Raw genomic sequence first — 21,249 nt, 5'->3', positions numbered from 1 at the left:
AGATGACAGAATTTGTTGCAGAATCCAAATTTCCTGAGACCCTCCATTAGAAACGTCCATTCAATTCTGTCAAAGGCCTTGGACATTTCCATTTTTAGAGCAAGATGACCAGTTCTCCCCCTTTTTCTTTTCATTGCTTTCACAAGTTCTTGTACTAAGCACACATTTTCATATATTAATCTACCAGGCACATAAGCAGACTGCATAGGAGATATAATATTTACCATGTGTTTCTTGAGTCTTAAAGCAATTATTTTTAGAGATGAGTCTATAAATTTTGTTGCAAAGGGAAATGGGCCTGAAATCCTCCGGCTTATGAGCTGTAGTAGTCTTTGGAATAAAAGTAATTCTTGTGTTATTGAGCTTATTCAAAAGAAAACCAGAACTGAAGAAAGATTGCACTGTTTTGCAAATATCCTCTTGAACAATTTGCCATTGAGATTGATAGAAACCGGGAGGAAAGCCGTCAGGTCATGGAGAGGTCCATGGATCCATTAACTTTAAAGCTTCGAAGATCTCTTGATTTGAAGGAATTGAAACTAAAGCATCATTGTCTTGCTCTGAGATACATGAAGGAATGTGTTGAAGAAAATTTTCACTATCTCCAGGATTTGAAGTAGTACTCATTTTTTTGAAGTGAGCAACAAGTAAATCTTCAATGGAGCTTCTATCTTGACACCATGATCCATCTGGGGCTTGCAAGGAATCTATTTTGTTCCTAACTCTTCTCTGATTATCTCTGATGTGAACGAATTTGGAGTTCTTGTCCATGTCATTGTAGAAATGGTCCTTAGACTTCTGTCTGTTTGAAGAAGCTTGTATTTCATTCAAGGCATCAATCTGTTTTTCAATTTGAAGTACCTCCTCAGTATTACTACCTTGGAGATCTGTAGCTTGCAGTTTAGACAGTTCTTCTTGCGGGACAGTAATATTATTCGGGATCAGACCAAACATATTTTTACTCCATTTAGATAAGATGTGTCTAGTGTTAGACAACTTGTCATTCATGACAAAAGCTGCAGAACCTGTATTGTTAGAAACCAAAGCATTTCTTATCTCATTAATACAAGAATCATTCTCTAGCCAATTCTCAAAAAATTTCCAAGTTTTACCTGAAGAATTGTAGCTAGTGTACAAGGATAAGAGTATGGGGGCATGATCTGAACCTTTTATGAGAAGATGAGTTAATTTAGAATCAGGGAAACAAAAAGCAATCTCTATTCACTAAAGATCTATCGATTCTGGATTTAATTCTACCAGTTCCATGACTATTACTAGTCCAGGTATAGGGATTGCCACTGAAACCAAAATCATGGAGGTCAGCTTCTTTAATATGATCTAGAACTTCATCTGAAGTAGGATTAGTATTTGTGTTTCTTTCAAAAGTATCTAAAGTGATATTAAGGTCCCCTATAAGGACCTAAGGAATTTTAACCACTTTACTAAGATTATTTATGTAATCTCATTGAGCTGGTTGATCCTCTTTGTAAGGAATGCCATAAACACAGGAAATGAACCACTCACTTTTGGCGGGATCATTAATGATTAAAGCATGGAACATATCTGAAGAGGAGTTAACTATTTCAAGGGAGAAACCATCTTTCCATAAAAGAACAATGCCACCATCTTGACCAATAGACGGAACAAAAGAAATATTAGGCATATTAAGAAACTTAGTTAGATTTTGAATTCTATTATCATTGATCTTGGTTTCAGATAAAAAGATAATATTAGGGGAATGAAGTTTGTTCACGTGAAGCAGATGTTCTCTAGTTTCTTTGCCTAGAAATACTTGGCAGTTCCAGCTCAAAATTTTCATGTTGTAAGATTTCAAAAACAACTAGACTTGATACTCAAGTAGTTGTAAGGAAGAGCAGAATGAAACAAAACAAATTCAAAATGAGATTGAATTTGAAAACTAGACTGATAATGAACAAAACTATTAGCAATGAGAAATTGCATTACCAAGTTTTGAGTGGCCTCGTTCATATCATGAGAAGGCTCCTCTATTTCCTTAGCTCCATCCTCCATCAGATCATGTCCATTTCATCTGCCTATGCTGCAAGAGGATTTTTACCAGTATTACTTTCCATGTCGCTGCCTTCCATTAGAGCTACGTCTTGAGCATCAGTTCTATATCTTTTGTTTCCCCTATTCTCCTCATCTTCTTTAGCTTCTTCAATTTGCTTACGGCTAGCTTCAGCAATAAGTGTGATCAGGAGGTCCATATCTTCAATGATTTCTAATCCATAAGCTAAAGCCAGTTCATGAATATAGGCTATGTATTCCTCATTAGTGTATCTCCTTATTCTGAGCTCATCAGCAATTATGTCGCATTCTTCATCCTTGTGATCAATAGTGAAGCATTTGGTACAAAGAGAGTGAGGTTGTTTTTCCTAGTGAAAACGAATCCAAGTAACACCTCCAGATGCATTGTTCCACCATCCTCCTCTATGAAGAGGTTTGGATAAGTCTATTTTGATTGTAGCATTGATAGTGCTACCATAGACTTGAGTAACATCTTCCGTATCTGTCGAAACTTTTAATCCTAGTTCTTCAATGGCTTCATCCACAATTTCCTTGGAGTTATGCTCGAGTAAGAGGTTTTTGAATTGCACATCCCATTCTTGATGAGAGAACACATAGCTTTCGACTGGAATAGTCGCATCATAATTTAGCAGATTCAAGTGACATTTCTTCGCATTCCAAGGGCCTTTTTTGAGAATAGTATTCATAACCTCTACAGTGTGGAACTTGAAGAGATACATGTTCCTTCCAATAGCTCTTACTTCTTTTGTTCAGTACCTGTTCCAAACTTTTTGTACTTCTTTCCTTATAACATCAGTATCAAAGTTGTCTTTTGAAAAAAGCTTTCCAATAAGGGTTGTGCTGTGATCCTCAGCTACTTTGACAAAAGCTTGCTTAGTACCCACTGCTCTACGCATCTGCCTAGCACATATGTCTCTAATCTGAGTGTTTTGCATTTTTCTAGTGATAGAAGTGATTTAATTGTTTGAAGACGACGCCATTTGAGTTTCAAGATTGTTAATATTGAAAGTAATTGATATGAAGGAGGGTAAGTAGAAGGTATTTTATAGGGTTGAAGCAAATCTGATATATATGATGAAATTATAGCTAAAATAGATATAATTAGTTATACCAGAATCATTTTCTCCTTTAAGATTGTTAATGGGGATAATTCTTCCGGGGTAAGAGATATATCCTATAAACAGAAAGTTGACTATCTTTTGAGTAGATTGCGGTTGAGTTATATATCTCCTTCCATTACGGAGAGAAATATGGGAAAATTTGAACTTTTTGAAATTCAAAATTTTCTCTCCCAGAATCTGAGCTGTATCTACCGATTTGAACAAGTTAAGATCGCTAGAGACATTTAAATCATAAAAATGATAAAGAAAATAATACTGATTCATACTGATAAAAACCTCTTCAACATTTGAGGCTTGCAATACTGCTGGATAAGTTGATGAAAAGTCGGTACTTGATTGTAACAATAGAGTTACAAGGAGGAGACCTTTGCAGAGAGAGGTCCAAAACTGAATGCTTCTCATGATTTGATGAACAAACCGGCCTGAAAATTAGCAAACAATCAACATGTTAAATAAACAAAAAGATTAGCCAAAATAGATTTGAAAAACAATTAAAAACAATACAGAATGGAAACAACTAGATTTCAAAATCTAAAACTATTGAAATGGATAAATGGAAACAGGTTGGGAGAGAAAAAGAAGTAATTATCATAAGTTAAGATGTGAACATGGATAAAGATGATGAATGGAAGCATATATCATTTGATAAGATCAAACAAAAAATGTTCAGAAGATGCTCTCTATTATATAGGCACATGATGGTTCTAGCTCTCAGGCAGTGGAGAAGAAGATGCTCCAAGCACTCGTCCTCAAAATGCTCTTTTTTCATTCTTTGACTGATATTTTTTACCCATCGAGAGAGAGTGAGAGAGAGATACCTTCAGAAAATCCAGTGGAAAACTTATCATACTCCATCTCTACAGGCCATTTTTGTATTGGAGCATCACTATATATATTTTTCAAACTCGAATTGGCTTGAATTTTGGGTAGATTGCCCCCGACACAATCACTATACCAAAGAAACGACAAAAATTAAAAGTTGTGGAGGATGAATTTTCCGGAGGTATAAAATAGATTTGATGGATTATCATCTTCATGACCACAAAACTACAATTTTTTAAGATGTAGGTTGACAGGATGCACAACAAAGAAGTTATATTATAAAGATGATGACAGGACTAATCATCAGAAATTTTGCAGGTATCCACTACCAAAAAAAAGGCGCATCTTCAAGCATGGAAATTTGACTGGCAAGAAAATGGAGTGTGGGGCTATACTACAAGCAGTACTCTGCGCATTGAGTATTTGACAGTTGACACCAAACTCGAAACTGATTCAAAGAATGTAGCTACTGCAGTTGAAGGATTGCTCACTAGTGTTTCTTGGCAGAGTTAAATGATTATTGAGGATATGCCAGTATATTAGTAAGAAGTATAATAACCCAGCCGATGCACTGGCAAAACATGCTAAGAAGTTTAGAGTTTCTAAAACTTGCAAACAATCTGTTCCAAATTTTATTTCTGTCCAAGACATGGACGAGATGATAAATGTAACCCCAGTCAAGATTAATGAAACCATTTCTTTGCATCCAAAAAAAGGAAGTTATGTTGTAATGTTTCTTAATCAATTCTTCTTATATAAAGGAGAATGATTATGCTGACATGGCGGAACCACAATATATGCATGCTTATTTTACTTTTTCTTTTTTCTTTTTTTTCCCTGAGATTTGCTTAATCCATGGAAGTAGTAGTTGAACTTTTTCTTTTTCCATAGGGCAGTTCATTTTTGTATTCTTAATCCTACAAGAACATTTTGATTAACTGTTGAATTATTTAAGGTTTTCTTTGTGATAACCAGGGAAGTATTAACGTGGAAATGGGACAGAGACAAGACGCAAACAAGGTTTTGTTTCAGCATTTCCATTATGCACGTGCGAGTAATTTACTACTGCAAACCAAATTAGAGCAGGTCAGAAATTTGCCACCCGTAAAGTTATTCCGATGTGGCCAGAAGGGTACCAAGCTGTGCTGCACATAATTCTTTTTTTGGCAGGTAGGATCTATGGAGTACCACATAGTCCAGTTTTCCTACAATTTTCTACTACATAGTAATTTCCTACTTGCAATTTGTAGCATAAAAAAAGAAAGAGCTGGAACATCAAAAACTCTATGATCTTACTTGCTCTTTTCATATTTACAATGTAGGAGCTGCATTCGTCAAAGTATGTTCTCGCTGAAGAAAGAGACGGAGAATTCCAGAGTTATAGGTACTGTCATAAGATCGATCAAGAAATCTTTATTGCGCTAGAAGCCATAAAATACCTGAAAGAGAAGAAATCTTTATTTGCACGGGCATAAGCGACCTTGTATATATATAAGTCCAAAATGAAGATCAAATCGGTTGTTTTTTTCTAATCAAAAGAGAAGAATATATTAGAGTAGAGAATGTCGACGTTGATTCAGCCTTTATTTTTGATGTCTTTAATTCAAAACCGGACATAAAACTTTGGTTTCATTTGGCTCTTTTATGAAAAATGGATAGATTCCAAAATCTAAATCGTAAAAATTATTAACCTAAAGAGGTAATAATACAAGAAAAAAGATAAGACGAGATCAATGGGTCAATACATTACAGTGTAAAGATCTCTTGCGATCTCGTCGCACAGAATTATGGCCACATAAGACCTTTACATAGAAAGGCAAATAAGACCTTGTGAGAAACATAAAACTAATTTTGTTTTGCAGGAATTCACAGAGAAAAAAGAGTACTGCGAACGCATTCGCACCAAATGCATGAAGAACTATAAAATAAACTATTCATTCTAAGCCTATCAAGATGTGTCAATTAACAGTGTCAAGAATGGGAATGCAAAGGGAATGTTATTTGCCTCATTTGATAGGCTCATATACATGCGAGAGAATGATATTTTGGACGCGAATGCGAACAAAGGGAATTTATATTAAAGGAGTGAAAAATTATGCTCAAAAGGTGCATGTTTTTAAGATTACATGAAAATATTTAGGAGGCAAAGAATTTACAACAAATGAAAATGATTAATCTTCTTTTTCTTCGTCTCGCTCAGCCTCAGAACCGCTTATTTCTTCTTCAGATTCTTCATCTTCTACCTCACTTTCCGAAATATCAGAAATATGTTCATTGTCAGGGATTTCTAGAAATTTATACTTTGTAAGAGGAATGTCATTCTCAGCGCAAACTTTCTTAACAGCAACTTCGCGAGCACGATTAACATCATTACTATTGTTTGAAACCATGATGGTGAAATTCTTCTGCAATTGCCGGTACTTGGAGTTGCGAGCAGATAAATCTTTCTCTTTAGAAGCTAAGAGAGTTTCTAATTCTTCAATCTTCTGAAGATGATCCTTCTCCTTGTCTGCGAAATATGAATAAGCAGGTTAGGACACATAAAAAAAGTTATTTTCAAAGAAAAGACAAGTATTAAAAGAGCAACATTTGACCTTCATAGTTGGAAATAATGTCTTTAACCAGTGCAGAATGTTCAGCTTGAAGACTCACTTTTATAGCTAAATCCTTTCTAGCATCATTCAGAACTCTAGCAGCCCAACTAAATTCATCTTCGCTTTCTATGAGAAGCTGGGAGCGAATTAAATTTCTTTCTTCGACAAGTATGTTCTTTTCGCTCAAAGCTAAATCACGTGCTTTTTGAACCTCAATAATAGATTCTTGGAATTTTTCTGGTGCTTTCGCACCCTTAAGAGCCATCTCATCTTTCTCATTAATAAGCTTATTCTTCTTCGTTTCCAAAAATTGAATTTTTTCTTGGCTCTCATGAAGATGATGTTTAAAGTTATTAAATGAAGTCAATAAAGATTTATGGATTTTTCTAAGAGCAACATATTTCATTCTTAATTCTTCCGAACTCAGATTTTCAAATCCTTGTTTGGGATAGTTATTTAAAGAAGAGTTAAGATGTTCCCAAAGGGTTTCATCATCAGGGAGATTGGCAGCCTCATCCGAAAGATTATACAGGTCTGCGAATATAACAAAATAAGAGATACGAATTATCGCATAAAAAAAGAAGAACAAGGAAGTAAATGCTATATACCAATTAGTTCATCAGTTCTTTCTCGGGCTCTGCAAATCAACTCAGAATTGGTCGAATTCTCAGTTTTAAGCTTAACATTTTCTTCCTCAAGCTTAATAAGTCTCCGTTGGTAGTTTTAGGAAATTACATAAGATAAACGGGCTCCCTGCGAGAACGAAAGGAAGTATTGTATTTATGAATAAAGCAAGACTAAAGAAAAAACAAAAGGTAAAGTTGCAAATATTACCAAAGAGCCGATTGTGAATTGGAGGTTTGGATTTATCGCAGAGGAAGCTCCATGAAGAGATGGATCATCTAAAGTAGGAGAATCGCATATTTTAGAGACCATTCCAAAGGCACGATTCAATTCTTCATTGTCAACAACAGTCAAAAGATCTCCAGCAAAAAGATTGGATAACTCTTTCAAAGAAGAGTAAACTGATGAATCCTCAGGAGCAAGAATGTCGTCCACACTAGACTCCGAACTTGAAGAAGAATCATATCTTTTACGCATCCTGGAGATATCATCCATTGAAGATGTCGTTTTTGACGAAGAGTTAGACGTAGGCCTTTTAAGAGTATCCTTACATTTACCTGAAGTCTTATCAAACAAAGGTTTCACCTACACGAATAATCAAGATAAGAAAGAGAGGCAACAATATTGTTAAAGTTAAACAAAATGTTTCTTACTTTATTATCTGCGAAGCTCGTGCATTGTGTGAAGTCTTGGACCTCTTAGCAGCCTGCAAATAGAAAAAAATCGGAAAATAAGTCTTTGGAAGGAAATTATGCGAGATTGAGAATATTTATGCAAAGCCCCCATACCACTTTCTATGTCTCAGCTTCGGAAAGTACAAATTTCCAAGGTTGGTAAGAAAAAAAATTTCGGAAGAGGAATATCAAAGCCATCCTCAGATTTACCAGAAATATAAGGACCCTCTAGAATGACAGGGGAATTAAGCCAGCTTGAGTCATTAGATCTGCGAGCAGAACTGTTATATTTGTCATTCCAATCAACATCTCGGATGATCTTATTATTTTCAGCGATACCATCTTTTCTTCTTAAGCGAACGACCCATTTAGTTGAATTGCTTTTCATAATTGCAACATAGTAATTTTTGAAGAAGTTATCAAGAGTATATTCGGTAGAATTGATGACCTTATCACGATACGATTCATTTCGCACCTCATAAGGATAACAGGTCTCTAAACCAGCTGCACGACGAGAATATTCCAAAGTTATTCTGATCACATCACCACTTAGTTGGAATATTCCCCGTGCGAATCGATCATCAGTAAGAATTTCATAGAATAAGGGAATTTCTGGGTTGAACAAGGGAATTAGAAGAATAGAAAGTTGTCCCAATGAAACAATAACTCTTTGATTATTCCATTTTTCGAAATTGATCAAATCAAGATTTAGTTTGGATGAATATCCAGATGATGAAGGAAGAGAAAGTGAGTAACCTCTCGAATGGAGTTCGTCTTTTAACTTGTTGAATTCTGTCTCCATCTTCTTACCAGCAGGAGCCATTTTTAGAATGGGAAAGAAGATGAGCAAAAGAAGTAAATTATTTGGTGAAATAAGTTTTAGTTTTGACAAAATCAAGATCAGTGAAAGCAGTAGCAGAGAAGATGAAACAGGAAAATAGAAATAAGAAGACGAAAGAAGATATATAAGGAAAAGTTAGTCCCATTTTTCGAGATTCCATTTCATTAATGCGAGGAATGAACGGATAAAAACAGGCGGTTAAAAGGACGTGTCAGATAACAAGTGGTTAAAAACACACGACTAATTAAAGAAAACTGGAATTCTGTAGGAATGTCGGCAAGATAGAATACGAAAAGATACATACATGCGATATTATAGGATGGAAATTTCTCATATCGCTCACTTCACAATGTAAGCGAAATGAGAAGAGGCACAATGTAGGAATGAAATATCGAACATATCAATAAGTATGCGAAGTAAGGATTATCTGATGTAAGCGAAGACTATCGCACATGGTAAAGTTGAAATGACGTATTGGATGATGTCAACAAAGTCACGAGTAAAGTATAATGATCTATGCGAAGTATAAGCTGTGCAAGAATGAGTGAATATACATGAGCGAATGTAACACACAGTGATTCCGAAAATAGTGGGTCTCTTAGCTGTCATCCACTATGAGGAATCATATATAAAGGGAAGAAGTCATTATACAGAGAGGGGATCTTCTAGTGTGAGTGAGACAAGAAACTAGGAGAGAGAAAGTTTATTTGGAGAGCAAGTAAAGTCATTGTAATCCTTTGTATCCAATTATAAACCTTGATAATTAATAAAAGAATTCATTATGATTACTTAGGTTATTGTTTAGATACATCGTGGTGTGGTTGTAGGTTTTCCTGCAACTACACATAACTTGTTTTATGACTCATTTTCTAGGCCGTCAAATGACTCTTCCAGTTAAAGGGAAATTTACGTCCTGGATTTCCTGGACGTAACCAGTTTACGGTTCATAAATATACTTTTCTACCCATCCATGTAAGTGATGACGACTGGAATATCATTTTTCGACCAAGCCGTTTATATTGTGACAGCTGGAATATCACTTGACGACCCATCCGTAAACTCATGGACGGTTGGCTTATCACTTGTCGACCCAGCCGTTTTATGTGTTTAAATTTCTTTTGCGAATAATGATGTGACAAATTTCATTTTATTATAGATTGTACCGTACATTTCGGTGGAAGACCAAGAGGTGGTTATGGAAGACCAAGAGGAGGTTATGGAAGATCAACCCCAATGTGCGCAAGTTTCCGAGGACACAAGTGCTCAGTATGCAAACAACTATGAGTGTAAAGATAAGGAAGATGCAAAGAAGTGGGCTCGATCACAAGGGTTGAAAAAGATGTGCATCATAGTCCAGAATAAACAAGTTACATTCAACGACTTTCAAATGGTTTGCGAATGTAGTGGAAAGTATGAGAGCCATTGGAAAAAGGGTGGTGAATATATACGAAAAACCCCAAGGAAGAAGGGAGTACATAATACGAAGAAGTGAGGATGCCCTTTTAAGCTTCAGTTTAAATATACCGACGATAAGAAAGTGTGGTATATGGCTAAAGTCGTCTCGGGTTATCATAATCATCCTATTCCGGAGAGTTTGATCAACCATCCTTATTTGGCAAGGCTCAACCCCTTAAAAAAGGAGTTAATACACGTGTTGAGTAAAAGACGCACAAGACCTATTGATATTCTTAGTGGCATGAAGATGTTAAACCCCTAAAACCCATCCTCATTGTCAACTATCTATAATGAAAGAGAAAGAAAAGTTTGAGATGAATGACAAAATAGCCGAGGTGTTATGGGTGGATTTTCAAGTTGATTGGGAACAACTAATATGGTCGCTCACGGAACCATTATATTTCCTAAGGGAGTGTTTTGTAATGGAAAAATGGTGAACCTACCCGTATGTTATAACATATTTGAAAAACGAGTTATTAGATCCCCACAAAGAAAAGTTTGTTAGTACATGGGTAAACCGTTATAGACATTATGACAATCAAGCCACAAGCACGGTGGAGTCGGCTCACTATCGGTTCAAGAGTAAGTTAAATGGTTGTGATGGTGGATTCGTTTTTGTTTGTGAAGCTATGGTCGAGTATTTCAAGTGTGATCTACATAGAATTAAAGGGAATTTTGAAAAGAGTCAATCTAGAACGTTTGTCGACTACCGGGAAAGCCCTTGGCTCTGGGGAATAAGTTTATATGTTTCTCAATGGGAAATCCTACTTTAGTTCATCATTTCTTTCTCGGGCTCTGCAAATCAACTCAGAATTGGTCGAATTCTCAGTTTTAAGATTAACAATTTCTTTCTCAAGCTTCATAAGTCTCCTTTGGTAGTCTGAGGAGATTACATAAGATAAACGGGCTCCTTGCGAGAACGAAAGGAAGTATTGTAGTTAGGAATAAATCAAGACTAAAGAAAAAACAAAAGGTAAAGTTGCAAATATTACCAAAGAGCCGAATGTGAATTGGAGGTTTGGATTTATCGCAGAGGAAGCTCCACGAAGAGATGGATCATCTAAAGTAGGAGCATCGCATATTTTAGAGACCATTCCAAAGGCACGATTCAATTCTTCATTATCAACAACAGTCAAAAGATCTCCAGCAAAAAGATTGGATAACTCTTTCAAAGAAGAGTAAACTTATGAATCCTTAGCAGAAAGAATGTCGTCCTCACTAGACTCCGAACTTGAATAAGAATCGTATCTTTTACGCATCCTGGAGAGATCATCCATTGAAGATGTCGTTTTTGACGAAGACTTAGACGTAGGCCTTTCAAGAATATTCTTACCTTTACCTGAAGTATTATCACACAAAGGTTTCACCTACACGAATAATCAAGATAAGAAAGAGAGGCAACAATATTGTTAAAGGTAAACAAAATTTTTCCTACTTTATTATTTTGCGAAGTTGATGCATTGTGTGAAGTCTTGGCCCTCTTAGCAGCCTGCAAATAAAAAAAAATGGGAAAATAAGAAATTGGAAGGAAATTATGCGAGATTGAGAACATTTATGCGAAGCCCCCATACCACTTTCTCTGTCTCAGCTTCGGAAAGTACAAATTTCCAAGGTTGGTAATATGAAAACTTTTCGGGAAGAGGAATATCAAAGCCATCTTTAGCTTTACCAGAAATATAAGGACCCTCTAGAATGACAGGGCAATTAAGCCATCTTGAGTCATTAGATCTGCGAGTAGTACTTTTATATTTGTCATTCCAATCAACATCTAGGATGATCTTATTATTTTCAGCCATGCCATCTTTTCTTCTTAAGCGAACGACCCATTTAGTTGAATTTCTTTTCATAATTGCAACATAGTAATTTTTGAAGAAGTTATCAAGAGTATATTCGGTAGAATTGATGACCTTATCACGATGCGATTCATTTCGCACCTCATAAGGATAAGAGGTCTCTAAACCAGCTGCACGTCGAGAATATTCCAAAGTTATTCTGATCGCATCACCACTTAGTTGGAATATTCCCCGTGCGAATCGATCATCAGTAAGAATTTCATAGAATAGGGGAATTCCTGGGTTGAAAAAGGGAATTAGAAGAATAGAAAGTTGTCCCAATGAATCAATAACTCTTTGATTATTCCATTTTTCGAAATTGATCAAATCAAGATTGAGTTTGGATGAATTGCCAGATGATGAAGGAAGAGAAAGTGAGTAACCTCTAGAATGGAGTTCGTCCTTTAACTTGTTGAATTTTGTCTCCATCTTCTTACCAGCAGGAGCCATTTTTAGAATGGGAATGAAGATGAGCAAAAGAAGTAAATTATTTGGTGAAATAAGTTTTAGTTTTGATAAAATCAAGATCAGTGAAAGCAGTAGCAGAGAAGATGAAACAGTAAAATAGAAATAAGAAGACGAAAGAAGATATATAAGGAAAAGTTAGTCCCATTTTTCGAGATTCCATTTCATTAATGCGAGGAACGAACGGATAAAAACAGGCGGTTAAAAAGACGTGTCAGATAACAAGTGGTTAAAAACGCACACGTAATTAAAGAAAACTGGAATTATGGAGGAATGTCGGCGAGATAGAATACGAAATGATACATACATGCGATATTATAGGATGGAAATTTCTCATATCGCTCACTTCACAATGTAAGCGAAATGAGAAGAGGCACAATGTAGGAATGAAATATCGAACATATCAATAAGTATGCGAAGTAAGGATTATCTGATGTAAGCGAAGACTATCGCACATGGTAAAGTTGAAATGACGTATTGGATGATGTCAACAAAGTCACGAGTAAAGTATAATGATCTATGCGAAGTATAAGCTGTGCGAGAATGAGTGAGTATACATGAGCGAATGTAACGCACAGTGATTCCGAAAATAGTGGGTCTCTTAGATGTCATCCACTATAAGGAATCATATATAAAGGGAAGAAGTCATTATATAGAGGGGGGATCTTCTAGTGTGAGTGAGAAAAGAAACTAGGAGAGAGAAAGTTTATTTGAAGAGCAAGTAAAGTCATTGTAATCCTTTGTATCCAATTATAACCTTGATAATGAATAAAAGAATTCATTATGATTACTTAGGTTATTGTTTAGATACATCGAGGTGTGGTTGTAGGTTTTCCTGCAACTACACGTAACTTGTTTTACGACTCATTTTCTAGGCCGTAAAATGACTCTTCCAGTTACAGGGAAATTTACGTCCTGGATTCCTGGACGTAACTGGTTTACGGTTCAGAAATATACTTTTCGACCCAGCCATGTAAGTGATGACGGATAGAATATCATTTTTCGACCCAGCCGTTTATATTGTGAGATCTGGAATATCACTTGACGACCCAGCCGTATACTCATGGACGGATGGATTATCACTTGTCGGCCCAACCGTTTTTATGTGTTTAAATTTCTTTTGTGAATAATGATGTGACAAATTTCATTTTATTATAGATTGTACCGTACATTCCGGTGGAAGACCAAGAGGTGGTTATGGAAGACCAAGAGGAGGTTATGGAAGATCAAACCTAATCTGGGCAAGTTTCAGAGGACACAAGTGCTCAGTATGCAAACAACTATGAGTGGAAAGATAAGGAAGATGCAAAGAAGTGGGATCGATCACAAGGGTTGAAAAAGATGCGCATCATTGTCCAGAATAAATAAGTTACATTCAACGGCTTTCAAATGGTTTGCGAATGTAGTGGAAAGTATGAGAGCCGTTGGAAAAAGGGTAGTGAATATATACGAAAAACCACAAGGAAGAAGGGAGTACATAATACGAAGAAGTGCGGATTCCCTTTTAAGCTTCAGTTTAAATATAACGACGATAAGAAAGTGTGGTATATGGCTAAAGTCGTCTCGGGTTATCATAATCATCCTATTCCGGAGAGTCTGATCAACCATCCTTATTTTGCAAGGCTTAACCCCTTAGAAAAGGAGTTAGTACACGTGTTGAGTAAAAGACGCACAAGACCTATTGATATTCTTAGTGGCATGAAGATGTTAAACCCCCAAAACTCATCCTCATTGTCAACTATCTATAATGAAAGAGAAAGAAAAGTTTGAGATGAATGACAAAATAGTCGAGGTGCTATGGGAGGATTTTCAAGTTAATTGGGAACAACTAATATGGTCGCTCACGGAACCATTATATTTCCTAACGGAGCATTTTGTAATGGAAAAATGGTCAACCTACATGGATGTTATAACATCTTTGAAGAAAGAGTTATTAGATCGCCACAAAGAAAAGTTTTTTATTACATGGGTAAACCGTTATAGACATTATGACAATCAAGCCACAAGCACGGTGGAGTCGGCTCGCTATCGGTTCAAGAGTAAGTTATATGGTTGTGATGGTGGATTAGTTGTTGTTTTTGAAGATATGGTCGAGTATTTCAAGCGTGATCTCGATAGAATTAAAGGGAATTTTGAAAAGAGTCGATCTAGAACGGTTGTCGACTACCGGGAAAGCCCTTGGCTCTGGGGAATAAGTTTATATGTTTCTCAATGGGCAATCCTAAAAATGATAACGGAAGTGGAGGCTTGGGAGGAACACAATTTTCCACCGGGAATGAGATGTAATTCTCCCAATAAGTCGGCTATGGGGCTCCTATGTAGGCATGCGGTAGCAAATTATCCCACAAGGATGATTCCGATCGAAGATATAGATCCATTATGGAAACAACTAGATTTTAAAGATCCATCACCAGATCAAGGTTTTGGGGACGTGTTTTGCGACACGGAGGTACACAAGGAACTTTTTGAGAAGTATTCTTATTTACTACCGGCGCAAAGACAACTTTGGTTGTATGAAATGCAGAAATTCAAACGTTCATTCACTAGAGATGATATTTCAGAACCTAACAAGGGGCAAGGCAAGGGTAGGCCTTCGAAGAAAATAACAAAGAAACAGGAAAGGGCAAAAGCTAAGATAAAGGTTCAACAGGGTCCAAAATTGACTCCTTCAATGCGAAGAGATCTTTCGGGTTTTGAGAAGTTGAACGAGTTGTACGAACTTAAACGAAAAGAAATGGAAAAAGTCGGACCAAGCCGAGCTAGTTAAATGAAGGTAAAATGCCGTAAGAAGAATGTGATTGTTGCATCCCAAGAAAATTCAAAAAGAAAAAAAGTTGTTAGTGAAGTCAAAATTAAAGACCCGGTTGTTTCATCCCAACAAGGTTCAACAACAAAAGAAGCTAGTAGTGTCCAAAGAAAAGTTGGTGGTGCGGTTGGTATTAAGCAATTAGCGAGAAGCCGAGGTAATGATGTCAAAGGAAAAGCAGCGATGGTTGAACCATCACAAATCACCCCACAAAGAGTTGTTTGTAACCTTGATGGTGAGAAAGAGACGGTTATCTTGGATGTAGTTCCGATGAAATCACCCCTATAGATGAGGAAGGTAATTATATCCGACCTACCTACACGATATACAAAAATTACATGCACTTTTTACCACATTTTATTCATGAGTACATCAAATCCACCGACGATGTTGAGGGCGACGGAAATTGTGGTTACCATGTGTTCGTAGATCAACTTGGACCTTTTGAGGAGGCAAAATAATTGGGTGACGACCAAATTACTTATGTAAGGCAAAAGTGTTTGCTTGAACTACGTGGTTTCCCCAATTTCTACAAGCCAATGATGAGACTCGAAATAAATGACACGGAGGCGATGCTAAACGAGGAGTTCAAAGCATTTGAACAGCGTTTAATGGGCAACAAGTGTTTGACAAGTGAATATTGGATGAGAATGCCAATATGTGGCCATCTGTTGTAGTATTTCGATTGCGGTAAATAAGAGTTCGTTGCTCGTACTTGTAAAGATTTAAAAATAAAGATATATACAGAAAATATGTCACAAGATCAAGAGGAACCAGGACTCAGGATTCCAATGTGTTTCATATTCAAGTGGCTCAGAAAATAATCCTAGGTGATTATAGCTCAAAATAAAACAAATATTAACTCTATCTTTGCCAAATTAGATTTCATAAAATATTACTTGTATATTATAAGCATGGCACATCAAGCATCCCTACGACTAAGCATGTTCCATCAAACAAAATCACAAGTAATTAATTGAAATCATAAATCAATTAAAATCGGTGCAAAAAGTGAATTAAGAATTATTTAAATAACCACATGGATGAAAAACAGCTACCTCCATCATCCAAGTATTGGGGTTTAGCTACTCATAATAATCATGTTCTCAAAATACATACTTGATGCTCAAAATATGATTAAAAGAGTGAAAAATATAAAACAGTGAAACTACGACCCTCTATAAGCGTCCAGAGAATAACGATACCAGGGAACTGCAGTAAGTAACGACACTCCGCTGCTGCTGCGGAAAATAAGACTGCTTTGTGCAGTCTGTTCTTCGTGTTCTTCAAGGTCCTCTAATGGCAGTAGCAGCAGCAGGTGGGAATTGCTGCTAATCCTTCTTCTTCGCTCCTCTGCGTCCCAAACCTTCCCTAAACTCTTGATAAAAACCCTCTACCACTTCTCAACAGCCTTTATATACACAACAGGGTCCAAATAACTCGATTAAATCCGAGTTTATCTCCCTTTTTCTTCACGTGCAGTTGAGAGAGAAATCTCTTTTCTGTTGCTTTGTACGCGTCTGTTAGCTATAAAATAGCCACCAAACTCTTCCTATGACTTGAACATGACCAAATACATGATTATCCAGCGTAAAAGTCTCCCAAAATCTCCACAAAATCTTCGACAGTGAACAGCAGGACACGTCGCTCTGCCTGGACTTTGATCTCTTCTTCCGGCTTATCCAGCCCAGTTGGTTGGGTCTAATTGCTTGCAACAGGCCTGTTATGTCTTCTAGAGTCCATACGTACCAAATACATCAATTGAATCTCCTCAAAACTCGCTCAAATTCCACTTTCAAAACTGTTCTTCGCTGCTGCCATTTTTCCCGCCAGTTTCTGTTTTGAATTTTGAGAAGGAAACTGACCTCCCCCTAATCCAGTTATGGTGTCCTTTTAGCACATGCCCTGAAATGGGGTGCCCCTTATCCAACTTAGGAGTGCCTTTAGCAATTCTTCTGGGATGTTTTCCGCACTTTTTCGTGGTTCCTCCGAGCTATTTTTGGGGTACTTCCGGTACACTTCTGGGGAGCTTCCGGTATGCTATCTACAGAGGTCCAAATGCCATATTTTTAGCCAATTTTGCCGCAAAACCTTATTCTTCTAAAAACACCAACAAATTAATAAAATAACCAAATAATTATAGAATCGAGCACTAACACTATATACAATTGAGATATATTAGACACATAAATGCGTCTATCAAATACCCCCAAACTTATTATTTGCTAGTCCCGAGTAAATCAAATAGAAAATAAAATCCTAACTCACTGTCGCAGGCTTCGTCGATTGCATTTAGCGTATGCAATAAGCCTTTAAACGCCTAGGTGGCCCTAGTGGCCGAGTTATAGTCTCGGGTGGGTTTACCAGAGGTGTACCTACAAAACCTGTACTCCAGACCTTAGCTATCTACACAGAACCTTGGAAGGCACTAATGAATCTCCTTGGTTGACATACTTATTGACTACAGGAAGAAGTACCCTGATGCGAAATTCCAATTGTTGTACACGAGTTTGCACTCAAGCATACTAAATTTCATATAAAGTGACAGAGCTTTACTCAGATAGTTGCACTATGGACATCATATTCGGAGTCAAAACTAATCACATGGATGGATCAAGAAGATGGATATAGAAAAACATATATGGTTTGGATGTTAACTAGGTGAACGGTGTTTCTCATATCTGTCTGAAGGCCACTGCCAAAATAAACTTATCCTAAATGACTGAGATAGTCTGACTAGTATCAACTCACCGGCATATACAAGGGAACCAGTGGTTAATAACCCTAAATCTAGGTCAACACAACTAGCATATACAAGGGTTCCAGTGGTCGACTTTATTGAATCTTATTCCGTTTTGGTCTAATGGTCTGGTCTCAATTTTTTATTTTTTTTTGGTATCTCAATCACTCTATCTCACCCTAGCAGTGGTAACAACTTGAATCGTGAGCCCCACCTAATCACTTAGAGAAACATAGTTTAAAATGAAAAAATAAAAACAGAAGTGAAAAGGACTCAATGAGATATGGTGAAACTATCATGTTATTTCTAACACCTGAGCTCTGTGCTTTTATGAATAGACTCTTCTAGATGTTGCCATCTAATCAGATTGGTTCCTCAACTCCTACAACCAAAATGCTTCCATCCACTTAGATTAGTTAGTGCAATCCTCAATAGGCATAAATTTCTAGGTTCTGGAGTTTATTTATTCATACTGCAACTAAAAAGTTTCTCCCATACCCCCAAACTTAAATCTAACATTGTCCTCAATGTTCTAAAGATAAAATTAAAAGCACGAACAAGGAGAAACTGTTACCATTTGAAGCAAAAGAGTTAAGGAAAGATATTACCGTGTTGCATGAGATTGGGTTACCTCCCAAGAAGTGCTAAGTTTAAAGTCTTCAGCCAGACATAGAAAAGGTTTAGTCAACTCGAACCGTATAACAGTAGTTCGAATAACTGTGGGTCTTTAAAACCAAAAAGAGCTGACAAAAGGAAACTGCAGTGAACCAAGAAAATGTACAAGACTAGCATGCCCTTACCTAGTTTCTGGATAACTATCACTAATTGCGTTTCAGGTTCAGGTTCTATGAAGGGGTCTAAATAGACTATTTTCCTCGGATGCATTTCCTCATAGGTAGGATCCAAATTATTAGGTCCTAGAGTCTGGAAAAACTCAGATAAGAACCTGGAATCACAAAATAACCTAAATAATTTAGGATCCTATAAGTCAATTAGGTATGACTTACATAGTTGACCACAGTCAGAGTAGTGGTCATTCTGAAGCAAATGTGTCGATTCTAATTTCCTAAAGTACTTAGGCTTAGTCTCAGAACTTAATAAGTGACACATTTGAAATATATACGTTCCCACAATTGGAAGAAAACTATTTGGTGGGAAAACAAAGTCAATCTGGGTATCATAGCTTGGGCAAACTACATCAACCAGAGGATGGGTTTCTAACGACTGAACTTTTTTCAGGACATCATTAGGTTCGGGAAACCTAATATGAAGATAATCTTGTAAGATGGTTGAGGCATGGATATCAAGTCCTATGTGAGGGGAATTTCTGAGAGTTAAAGGTAAAGCACTAGGAAAGTGATAATCACCCCCAAACTTAGAGTTTTCAGTGTCTCTAGATAGACTAGCCACAATCTCCCTAATTTCTAGATCATCAGATTCTTGGAAGTGGTCAATTGATTCTTCTAAGTTTTTATCAGGTAGTGCATCTTTACTCATCTCTACGGGTCTATGTTCTTCATTTAAGATTATTGTTTCTAAGTCGATAGACTCTAAAACAGCATTTTCAGAATAAACCCGTTCCTCTAAACCACTATCGGCTTCGCAATCAAAAGGAAATACTACATCGTCTAAAACAGTGGTATTCCTAATCAAATCCCCGTCCTCGTAATCGTCGTCCTTCCCTGCAAACAATTTAATAATATTTTTTTATTAATAATAAGACCCTTCCGTAGGGTTAAAAATTAAAATAAATTGTCCAAAGTCAAGAATAAAGTCCAAATAAAAAGTCCAAAGATTACAAAAATTATGACTAATAAAGCCTATTTACAAATTCTAAAAATAAATAAATAGAAGCTATATACAAAAAAACAAAAAAATAAAAAAAATAATAATAAAAATTAAATCCTAAAAAAAAATTATGTCTTTTTTTTTCTTCTCTTTTAGCTTTAAGCTTTTTGTTCCCAAGTCCTTAGTATTCCACTTCGAACCTGTAAATCAAAGACACAAAACGAAACGTAAAAAGGAACAAATAATAATAAATAAAAAAAAATTAAACCTAAAAACAAATCTATATACAAGTCCGCGTCATCGGCACCATTTTGTTGTAGTATTTCGATTGCGGTAAATAAGAGTTCGTTGCTCGGACTTGTAAAGATTTAAAAATAAAGATATATACAGAAAATATGTCACAAGATCAAGAGGAACCAGGACTTAGGATTCCAATGTGTTTCATATTCAAGTGGCTCAGATAATAATCCTAGGCGATTATAGCTCAAAATAAAACAAATATTAACTCTATCTTTGCCAAATTAGTTTCCATAAAATATTACTTGTATATTATAAGCATGGCACATCAAGCATCCCTAGGACTAAGCATGTTCCATAAAACAAAATCACAAGTAATTAATTGAAATCATAAATCAATTAAAATCGGTGCAAAAAGTGAACTAAGAATTATTTAAATAACCACATGGCTGAAAAACAGCTTCCTCCATCATCCCAGTATTGGGGTTTAGCTACTCATAATAATCATGTTCTCAAAATACATACTTGATGCTCAAAATATGATTAAAAGAGTGAAAAATATAAAACAGTGAAACTACGACCCTCTATAAGCGTCCAGAGAAGAACGATACCAGGGAACTGCAGTAAGTAACGACACTCCGCTGCTGCTGTTTATGCTGCGGAAAATAAGACTGCTCTGTGCAGTCTGTTCTTCGTGTTCTTCAAGGTCCTCTAATGGCAGCAGCAGCAGCAGGTGGGAATTGCCTCTAATCCTTCTTCTTCGCTCCTCTGCGTCTCAAACCTTCCCCAAACTCTTGATAAAAACCCTCTACCACTTCTCAACAACCTTTATATACACAACAGGGTCCAAATAACTCGATTAAATCCGAGTTTATCTCCCTTTTTCTTCACGTGCAGTTGAGAGAGAAATCTCTTTTCTGTTGCTTTGTACGTGACTGTTAGCTATAAAATAGCCACCAAACTCTTCCTATGACTTGAAAAGGACCAAATACATGATTATCCAGCGTAAAAGTCTCCCAAAATCTCCACAAAATCTTCGACAGTGAACAGCAGGACACGTCTCTATGCCTGGAATTTGATCTCTTCTTCCGGCTTATCCAGCCAATTGGTTGGGTCTAATTTCTTGCAACAGGCCTGTTATGTCTTCTAGAGTCCATACGTACCAAATACATCCATTGAATTTCCTCAAAACTCGCTCAAA

At 36.5% G+C, this 21,249-nt stretch overlaps 1 protein-coding gene across 1 annotated transcript; it reads right to left on the bottom strand.

Moving 5' to 3' along the window:
* Positions 1-471: 471 nt before the first annotated feature.
* On the bottom strand, positions 472-2,031 carry LOC113280110. The gene is made up of 4 exons (XM_026528764.1): positions 1,966-2,031; positions 1,258-1,420; positions 1,113-1,166; positions 472-1,025 (listed from the first exon to the last, which is right to left on the bottom strand). The coding sequence occupies exons 1-4, from the start codon at positions 2,029-2,031 to the stop codon at positions 472-474; spliced, it is 837 nt and encodes a 278-aa protein (XP_026384549.1).
* Between the last annotated feature and the right edge of the window lie 19,218 nt (positions 2,032-21,249).

The sequence above is a fragment of the Papaver somniferum genome, chromosome 5 (assembly GCF_003573695.1).
Source record: "Papaver somniferum cultivar HN1 chromosome 5, ASM357369v1, whole genome shotgun sequence".
Classification (NCBI taxonomy): domain Eukaryota; kingdom Viridiplantae; phylum Streptophyta; class Magnoliopsida; order Ranunculales; family Papaveraceae; genus Papaver; species Papaver somniferum.
Note: the sequence above shows the minus strand (reverse complement) of the source record. Positions and strands in the feature narration are given on the sequence as shown.

Bases quoted from the DNA above. Each gene is read 5' to 3' on its own strand.
- LOC113280110 (XM_026528764.1), bottom strand. From the start codon at position 2,031: ATGGAGGATGGAGCTAAGGAAATAGAGGAGCCTTCTCATGATATGAAC. The intron at 1,421-1,965 runs GTAATGCAATTT...AAAATTCCTTAG, and splicing joins ACGAGGCCACTCAAAACTTG to GTCCTTATAGGGGACCTTAA. The intron at 1,026-1,112 runs GTAAAACTTGGA...CTAACAATACAG, and splicing joins CACTAGCTACAATTCTTCAG to GTTCTGCAGCTTTTGTCATG.